A 10,026-nucleotide genomic window follows, 5' to 3' on the forward strand; every position below is an offset into this window, starting at 1 on the left:
TTAAATGCCAGGTGGTAGAAACAGAAATTTAGCTGAAAACTTAAGCAGCGAGCACATTAGCAGATGCTTAAGCTGTGTAGGATGTGGGAGGCTGGGGCCAGCCTGGGCTACAGGACGAGACAGAAAGCACAAGGAGCAGCCACAGGATGCAGCAAGAACGCTGAAGCATCCCTTCCTCACAGTAGCTCAGACAGCAGGCAGTCTGAGCTACATCAACAAGAGACTAGGCCATTCATGGCTATTCACATAAAAAATCAGTGAAAAGGAATTCCTGGGCCCGAGCGGAGGCTCAGTAGTCAGTCACACTGGCTGCTCTTGCAGAGGCCCTGGGTTCAATTCCCAATACTCATATGGAGACTCTCACGTGCCCATAACTCCAGTTGCAGGGGATCAGACACCGTCTTCTGACCTCTGAAGGCACTCGGCATGCGCACAGATACACATGTGAGCAAGACACTCGTGTGCACACAACAAAGTCTTTAGAAATGAGCTACTAATACGTATGACGACATAAATGCAGCATGGTATAAACTGCAGAGTGACGAAGCTGACCCCAGGAGAGGACACTGGTGACCCGGTGGAAGTGAGGCGGTAGGAGGAAGGAGGAAAAACGAGTAATTAAATACATCCGAGTTTGAAAATGAATTTCACTTCATTTATAGATAGAACTGCACACACACATGACAGGTAAAACTGCTTTTGATATTGTCCTAGGTACCGCCTTTACATTGGGAAGGTATTATCTTTCAAATAAACACAGGTGAATTTGAAATGCACTGTCTTTCCAATAAATAGAGATTTACTGGTACTATGCGCCCAACTACTTGAACTAGCCATGCGCATGACAGGACTCCCATTCTGCTCCAGACTGTGGAGAGAGAAGCCGTAAGCAGAGAGAGAGCCTTACTCTGTAGGTCTGGGAGACCGACTGTCCGAGCATAGAGCTAGGACCCAGGGAGCACAGTCAGATCGGTTAATGAGTGAGGGTCGGCAGAACAAAACAAGACAAAAACAAAACGAAACAAAAACAGTAACACTTTCTTGCAGTAAGTATCTTCTAAAGGAAAAGAAATTTACCCCATGCCTTTGAAGGTAAAGTCTGGCAAAGAGTATATTATAAAACAAGTCGGTATGAGCAAAAATCAGCTAAATATACCTATAGGAGATTCCTGGGGTTTGTTTCCTCAAGTATCACCGAAGTGCACAGATTTGGTTGTTTTATACTAGCTTAACAATATCTGAATATTTAGAGAGCGTGACAAAGGATTGCAGAGCACCTCAGGAGACCCGTTCTGTGACCTCACCTTCACATCGCCATCTAGAACTTCCTCTGCTTTCCACCCACAGTTCATACTGGCACGGTCTACAGATAGAGGTTTTCTTTTTAAAATGATGATTTTTGCCTAGTTCATGTCTATCAGACCCATTTTGTGTGCGAAGGATGTAGCTCGGTTGGTTGAGTGCTGGGCTAGCATGCATGAGACCCTGGGTTTGATTTCCAGCACTGCAGAAGCTGGGTATGATGTAATCCCAGCACTGGAGAGGTAGAGGCAGGAAGACCCTGGCAAGTTTAACACCAGCCTGGGAGACACAGAAAAGGTATTCATTCTCACGTGCCCTAAGTCTATGAAGACCTCACATCCCCATGGCAAGAGGTTCAGCTTTGCTTCTCTTTACATTATGCAGTCTTAGTGATCTACCCCGGCATCACCTCAAGCTTAGGGAATACATAAAGACAGTTGAGAATTGAGCACTTGGCTCTCTTTGCCTGTCACCTTGCCAACTTGGAAGCAGTCATCCGCTGTGAGAGAGAAGAGCTGCCCAGGACTGTACAGGTCAGTGATGGAGGAGCCCGTGACCCTCTGGAAGACGCCTCGGGCCAAGCCCTTCACGTTGAGCATGTACACATCCTGCAGCCGCATCAGGGCCCTTGCTGCTCCCTCGAGGTCCTCGAAGGCAGGAAGGTCTTGCTCTACCTTCTCATAACCATCCTTCAGAGCTGGAAAAGTGGGAAGACTGTGACCAATCACAGGCAATGGGTATTTATTCCACGTGAGACCTGGACACCTGCTCAAAGTGCCCTCAGAAGCAAGCTCAGCTCCTGGAACACGGTGGATTTTTTTTATTTTTGTTAAAGATGGTATGTGTGTGTGTGTGTGTGTGTGTGTGTGTGTGTGTGTGTGTGTGTGTGTGTGTGCAGGTGACCTCAGAGGCCGCAAAGAGCAGCACATGAGACCCTCTGGAGCTGGAGTTACAGGCAGTTGTGAACTACTGGGATGCAGGCATTGGTATCTGAATTGGGTTCTCTTGGAAGAGCAGCAAGTGCTCTTAACCACTGAGGCATCTCTCTGCCCCTCTAGAGGAGGTTCTTATGACTGTCTGAGTGAAGGACATTCGGGGCGATGGCATGGAGGAGGTAAAAAGAAATGAGGTGTACAGCTTGGTGGTATTGCTCTACCCTATGCGTCTATAATCTTTCCCTTTGGCGAGAGGCAACTATTTTCTTCTTAACTGCCCCAAACCAACCAACTTCTTACAGTGCCGGGTAGAATGAATTAGGAAGTGGTTTTCTTTACAGGCCGTATTACATTATTCTAACTTTCAAGTTTAAGAACTGGAAACAGAAACCACTAGAAGGCTGTGACGTTCTGCACATACATAATGCACACATGTAACAGGGCACATGTGCACTTCTTCACTCGATCGTAGTGAAGATCAAGTGAGGTAACAGATGTGAAGGTGTCCTGTCATCTAAAGTCACAAACCTATTAGCAAGGGGACTAACTCCATTGACTTACCAGGGCTTAGGAGTTCAGGTAGTTTCTGTCTGTTCCACTAATCCTTACTGTAACTCAACAGTCTCTCTCCTTACCACTGAATCGGCGTCTAGAAGCTTCCCCCAAGATTCGCAACCCTCCTAATTACCTCGGATGTTCTCAGTGGCCTCCAGACTGTGTACCACATTCCTCCAGTCAGACTGAAGGCGTTTGATGAGAGTGAAGGCAAGCAGAGGATTCACCACAGGGATCTTCAAGTCCTCGTGCAGAGAAAGTACCTTGTCATAGAATCTGAAGGAAATGAGAAAGGATTATCTCACCTGGACACAACTGTTATACTCCAGGAAGGCTGCTAAAATTAAGAGCATTTTAAAATTAAAATGATAAGGACAGCTAAAATTAAGAGCTGGCTACAGTGGTACCTGTCTGTAGCCCTAACTTCTTTAGGAGTGGGGTGGTGGTGTAGAAACTGGAGTGAACCTCTTGAGACTCACGTAAATAGCTGATCTAAAAAAATCCAGGCAGGAATAAAAAACGTGGGAGCTATAAATAACACATAAGCAGGTCTGTCCATTGATTCGCTGCAATAGTCAGTGTAGACTGTTTAGTCACAGTATGTCTGGCACTATACTAAACGTCAGAGATATGAAGGTAAGGCGTGCTCCATTCAAAGGCTTTATAGACTCAAAGCGCTGCTCTTCTGTTATTACTCTAGACCCAAGACTTAGCGTCTGGAAGGAACTCAGAAGCATTGTGGAAAAAATAACAATCAATGTGAGGTATGCTAAGGAAGCTTGGAGCATACAAAGCTATGGTGGTTAGAAGAGGTGTGGCCGACATGCTTCTTGGGATCTTTTTTAATGTTTTGATGACTGCTACCTACTGAATCCTTACTACCACTGGGCATTCTAGTCTATTTCAGTTTTATTTTATGTACACTGGTGTTTCGTCTTCCTGTGCATCTATGCACCACATGTGTGCAGTGCTGGTGCAGAAGAGGCCACTGGATCCTCCAGAACTAAAGTTGTGGATGGTTGTGAGCCATGTGAGTGCTGGGAACCAAACCTGGGTCCTCTGGAAAGCAACAAGTGCTGTCAATTGCAGAGCCATCTCTCCAGCACCTTTAACAAAGATTTATTTTGTATTATTCGCAGTGGAGGGAACCAAAATGAGGCTGCACTGTTTGAGGAAGTAGCAAAGCAAGCACTGAAACCAAAGCCACTCCATTCAGAAGCCTGGGTTCTGGGTTGATTTTGCCATGATTTCATGAAAGTGAACAGAGGAGGGAAGGTAAGAAGGGTGGGTTTTGAGCTAATGGGAACCAATGTGTACAAAGATGCAAACATTTGTCATATAACTACCTATTCAGTGAATTAATATATAATCATCACTTTTGAGAGGCCTGACTCTATGGTGAGTCTTGGGATATAAAGGAAAGATGAGTCCCACTGCACACTGAGTTCATAGATCAAGCCAGGCAGTGGATGGCACACACCTTTAATCCCAGCACTCTGGAAGCAGAGGCAGGTGAATCCCTGGGTTCAAGGTTAGCCTGGTCTACAGAGTAGGTTCCAGGACAGCCAGAGCTACACAAAGAACCTGTGCATTGAACCCCTCAAACCCTTTCCCCACCAAAAAAAAAAAAAAAATCCCATGGTCCAAAAGAACTTGCTTTCATCACTTCATACCTTCAAGGCAACTTATTAAAGAAAATATTCAGTTAGCCTTATAGTTTCAGAGGGTTAGAATTCATGATGGCAGAGCAATGGCATGGTGGAAGAACAGCTGAGAGCTCACATCTTGATCCACAAGCATGAGGCAGAAAGAGCACACTGGGAATAGTGAGAGATTTTTGAAATCTCAAAGCCTGCCCTCAGTGACACACATCCTCAAACAAGACCACACCTCCTAATCCTTCCCAAATAGTTCCACCAACTAGAAACAAAGTCTTCACATCTATCATCCTATGAGGGAGATTCTCATTCAGATCACCATAGTATCTAAGTTCAATATTCTTGTGTGGATGTGTGTGCTCCTGGGATTTAGCCTAGGACTCTGTGCACGAGGTAAGTACTTTACCCGTGCATTAATCATTAGGTCTCTTTTAATTTTGAGACAGGGCATCACTCATTTGTCCAGGATGACCATGAACTCACTCGGTAGCCCATGAAGGTCTTGAATTTGTGATCCTCCTGACTTAGCCTCCCAAGTTAAAGGCCTGTGATCATCAGAGACAGCTTCAGTGCATGTCTCTATGAAATAAATGGGATACATTCTTCTAAAACACTAGGAGCCAAACCTTAAATAAGACAGCGAGATTGGCCCCAGGGACTCACAGTCCAGTCAGTGAGTAAGACACAATTATGTTATAGATGCAGCACTAGAAGACAGCAAGGGGTAGTTAATTTGGCCGGGGTAAGTAAGAGTGGAATTGTTAGGACCTGTTTACATGAATGGATCTGTGAGAGGGTGGGGAAGGAAGATTCAGAAATAGAAGCAATTGAGACAGAAAGACCAAGTAGGAGGTCACTTCAGCATGTCAGCACGAGATAAGAGTTTAAGCCGTCATAGTGACTCCAGGGAAGGGAATGGGATAGGTTCAAGAAGGCACTCTAGGAATTATCTCAGAAACTGGAGGTAATCATAGCAGGAACAGAGAGAGAGGCTGTCCAGGGAGGCTGTCTACTTCACTCCCATTCTTCCAGTGCTGTGACAAGAGTAGAAAAGGCTGGACGTGGTGGCACCCAGAGTGACCATCTTTCTAATGAACTTCCTGCAAGTGTTCATGTAGGCAAAAGATGCTGCTTCCTTTCCTGCTATACTGTGCTTACTCCGTGTCTAACATGGCGATGGAGTTTATAGTATTGAAATCTATTTATCATGTTGAACATAACAGGCTATAGGTACCTCTCATCCTCTAAGACTGTCGTTCTCAACCTGTGGGTTATGATCCCTTTCAGAGTCAAATGACCCTATCACAGGGGTTCCCTAAGACCATTGGAAAACATAGATATTTACATTACAATTCGTAACAGTAGCAAAATTACAGTTATGAAGTAGCAACAAAAATAATGTTATGGTTGGGGGAGGGTCACCAGAGCATGCGGAACTGTGTTGAAGGGCCGAAGCATTAGAAAGGCTGAGAACTGCTGCTCTAAGACCTTTATCTCCTTATCCAAAACTTAATTCCAAAATCAATATAAAAACAGCAAATGGAAGTACAAGAGCTCACGAGTCTTTTGAGGGAAGTGGGGGACCTTGTGGACGGAATGGTGTGACACAGAAGAATGGGGGACAGTTTCCAAAGTGCGAGGCTCTGAGCAGAGAAAGGAGGCCGGCAATAGACAAAAGACTTGAGCTGAAGCTTCCAGGAGGTCAAATAGTCAACAAAAAATGAAGGAACAGGAATCTGGGCCTGGGTGACCCAAGCAGGACACGGAAGCAGGACTCAGAAGCAGGACCCGGGCCCGGAAGCAGGACACGGAAGCAGGACCCGGAAGCAGGACATGGAAGCAGGACACGGAAGCAGGACACGGAAGCAGGACCCGGAAGCAGGACACGGAAGCAGGACCCGGAAGCAGGACTCAGAAGCAGGACCCGGGCCTGGAAGCAGGACCCGGAAGCAGGACACGGAAGCACACGGACATGGTGTAATCGATCCCAAAGACAGCACCACTTGTGAGCTGTTCTTCTGGGGTTTCAAATTCAAACCAGCCTCCGGAGTGTGGAGACTGCTTTACTGCCCATTACTTCCTGCTTGGGCTCCATATGGAACCACTTACTGAGCTGCTAGACAGAAAAAAATGTCCAAGCATGGGCCCGAGCCAAGTCCAGCTTAAAAAGTGAAGTGTCCAGGAACAATTGAGGCTGAGCACAGTGATTTTGCAAGACACACTGGACAGGGAGGAGCTGAGAGGAGCCCTGAGGTTAATTCTGACCAGTTCTGCTCTGTGGGGTGAAAGGGCTGATCCACTCTAGATCTCTTTGGATCCCTTTGTTTTCCACTCTTGTTCTTCCTGTTGCCTTTCCACAACCGACCAACAGACCCTTCCTAGGGCAAGGACAAATGTTTAAAAGGCGTCTGAACAAACAGAGGCACAAAGGGAAAGCAGGGAGGCGCAGGGGTATCACTGCGAGTCAATCATCAAACCAAAAGCTACATCTCCATCTTCCCTGCACCCCAATTTGCATTAGACCAGGGGTTTGCACATCAAGCAAGGCAGTGTTTAAATATTACTCTTTTTCCTTTCACACAGGAAAGAAGGGGGGGGGGGATCTATAGACTGATATCCGAGGCTGGCTAGGAATGCGAACTTGGCTGTATGCCCAGCCTCTGAGCAAACAGCTCCTTTCCAGAGACCGAGTTACGGGACGCTGCAGGCAAACCTCAGACTTTCCTAAATGGCTTTTTGCTTTAACAAATGCTGCTGAGAGTGGAAACTCAGATCCTTTCCCTCAAGGATCTGCACATAGAATTTGCAACCCAATGCCTGCAATAAGTTTTCTGGGTAGGTCACTCGACCGCAGCACATGGGCTGTGTCAGCTCTCCTTTGAATCTGAGACCTGGCTTTGCCATCGTTCTTCTGAGACATTCTGAATGCTTCATTCTGAGCCCAGAACTCACTTTACTCTTTCACTCCTTGTAACTCCTAAACGGCACCAACAGAAACTAGAGATGACGACGCACCCATGCAGATGGTGCGCTCTCTGCTCTACACAGTGACAGGGGCTGTAACCGCCACATGTTCTCTCCATTAGCAGGTAGGAGCAGCGTCACGGCCACTTCATTCCCCGTTTTAGGAACTCAGAGAATATAAAACGAGGGCCTTGGAACTAACATTTCAACTTATATAAAAATCACCAGATTGAGACTATAGAGAAACGAGCCCACATTCTCCGTTTTTAAAAGCAAACGGTCCACTGGGGCTTTGCAGCATGGCCAGGGCATGGAATCGCAGCCTCTAGGACAGCAGATTGAGCTTGATGGGATTCAATGTTCATAATCATCTGGGAAAAGAAGCTAGGATTTTTAAAATCCATGTTTAGAGCTTTGAGGATCCCAGCTTGTGCTTGTGGCTGGCAGAGTTAACTCTGAGTCAGTGAGAAGAGTTGCTTCCAGGCAGTCTTCCTGCCTGAGCCTCCCCACTGCTGGGATTATACTTCAGCAGCCAGCCCTGAGGAGTCCTAAGGAGTTAGCTGGTTTTTTTTTTTTTTTTTTTTTTTTTTTTTTTCCCAGCAACTTACCACACACTAAGTTCAGTGACAAACAACTTTACCTGGGACACAGTTCTAAGCACCCAGTGGGAATGACCATTAAAGCATCATTGTACAGATTAGGAAACTAAAGCTTAAAGATATAACGCTGTCAGAGTCAAGAATTCAAACAGTCTGCTGAGCTCCTGAATCTAGACTCTGGGCCACTCTATACCCACAGCGTCCCGCACACTTTTTCCTGTGTTATCTTCCTCCTCCTCTTTAGTATAGACAGGTCTCTCTTCTCAACTTTTCCTAAACTTGTCCCCTGCCTACAGACTGTTTTTTCCTAGTGCAAAAATGTGACCAGCAGTCTCTTAACAAACCAATTTGATACTGAGACTCGGACAAATGCTTGTCGGAATACAGGTCATTGTCACCGCTGGCTATCTGAAGAGCGGACTGCAGGATGAAGCCAGCTCTTAGGAAACCGGCTGTCCGTAACGGCCATTTCTTACAAACATTTGTGGGAGTGGAGCGGGAGGGATGGCATGGGCATGAATTTGAAGTTTAAAGTTAAAGCTAGAAATCAAATGATCTGCTTCTGTTCTCTCTAGACAAGTCTGTAAGAACCACAAGTCTGTGGGTCTTCTCAGTGTCTGAAGCGAAGAAGGCACAAAGCACGTTGGTATCATAAGCAAGCATTCTTTTTTCATCTTGGAGGCTGATTAGTGCCTAAAGCCCCACACTTTACAACGGTTTACCTTCCAGTATCTAACCCTACTTTTCCGACCGCATAGAACGTAATGCTGGCGCATGCTATCCTCGGTATTACCCAGCATGGAATAGCTTTTCTCAGTTTTTTCTTGGAGTCAGACATTTTCTCATACACACAACCTCTCAGCTACTACTTACATTCAGAGAGCTTCTACCTGTGGGAGAGAAATAAGAGCTGTGATGGTCACCACACCCTTCTACCATGTCGGCAGTAACCTGACAAGAAGTCCGAGGTCACTTGCTACTTGACACAGCATTTGTGAGATCCAACTGGATTCTAGAATCACCATGCTACCTACAAATTTTTCACAGTGCACCAACTTGGACATGTGAAGGTGGATTGGGAGGTGTGCACCCCGGTGTGTGTGTGAGAGAGAGAGACACACACATACAGAGACAGAGACAGACAGAGACACACACAGAGACAAACAGACACACATACACACACACAGCCAGAGGGAGAGACAGACAGACAGACAGGCAGGCAGGCAGACACACATACAGAGCCAGAGAGAGAGAAACACACACACACAGCCAGAGAGTCAGACAGACAGACAAACACACACACACAGCCAGCCAGCCAGACACAGAGACAGAGACAGACACAGACAGACAGACAGACACATACACACAGCCAGAGAGAGAGAGAGAGAGAGAGACAGACAGACAGACAGGCAGGCAGGCAGGCAGGCAGGCAGGCAGACAGACAGACAAGACAGACAGGCAGGCAGAGAGCTCTAACAGGGCGTGACACAGAATTCCTCTTTTCCCTCCGAGTATCTCAGGGTCCCCACAGTTGGGTCTGGAAGTCACATTGGGCCTCAGCTGAGCCTCCCCTCAGGGCGCCCGGGGGGCCCCCAGGCGACGCCCTCACCTGGTCAGGTCGCGCAGCCGCGCCTCCTCACCGCGCAGGTAGCGCCTCAGTGTCTCCAGCAGCCGGCGCTCGGGCGCCAGGGCGCGCGCCACGCTGGTCAGCGCGGAGAACGTGTCCTCGCGCCCCGTGGCCGCCGCGGGGTCCCTGGCCCCGAGCGCCAGCAGCGCCGCCAGCGCCAGCCGTGCCCCAGGGCCCATCGCGGGGTCGCGCGTCCCTCCGCGCTCCCGCCCGGCGCCGCCCCGGGCCCGCCCGCTCCCGCCCGTAGCCTCGCGTCCCCCGCCCTCTGCCGCCTTGGCCCCTCAACAGCAAACACCTCAGTGCCTGGCCAACCGCTAGCTCCACCCCGATTCTACCCTGCCTGTCACGCTTGGGGAAACTGAGGCAGAGCAGTGACTTCTCTAGTT

The 10,026-nt window shown here is 47.8% G+C and overlaps 1 protein-coding gene across 1 annotated transcript in view; it reads right to left on the reverse strand.

The window, feature by feature from the left end:
• Positions 1 to 9,819, reverse strand: part of P4HA3 (prolyl 4-hydroxylase subunit alpha 3) — a gene marked incomplete at its 5' end in the record, with an annotated part of 33,121 nt that extends 23,302 nt beyond the window's left edge. Inside the window, 3 exons of the mRNA XM_080912704.1 lie at positions 1,776 to 1,999; positions 2,926 to 3,068; positions 9,623 to 9,819. Of these exons, the coding sequence (XP_080768830.1) occupies positions 1,776 to 1,999; positions 2,926 to 3,068; positions 9,623 to 9,819 (564 nt within the window). The remainder of the gene's footprint in view (positions 1 to 1,775; positions 2,000 to 2,925; positions 3,069 to 9,622) is intronic.
• Between the last annotated feature and the right edge of the window lie 207 nt (positions 9,820 to 10,026).

Source organism: Micromys minutus (genome assembly GCF_963924665.1).
Source record: "Micromys minutus genome assembly, chromosome: 2".
Lineage (NCBI taxonomy): Eukaryota > Metazoa > Chordata > Mammalia > Rodentia > Muridae > Micromys > Micromys minutus.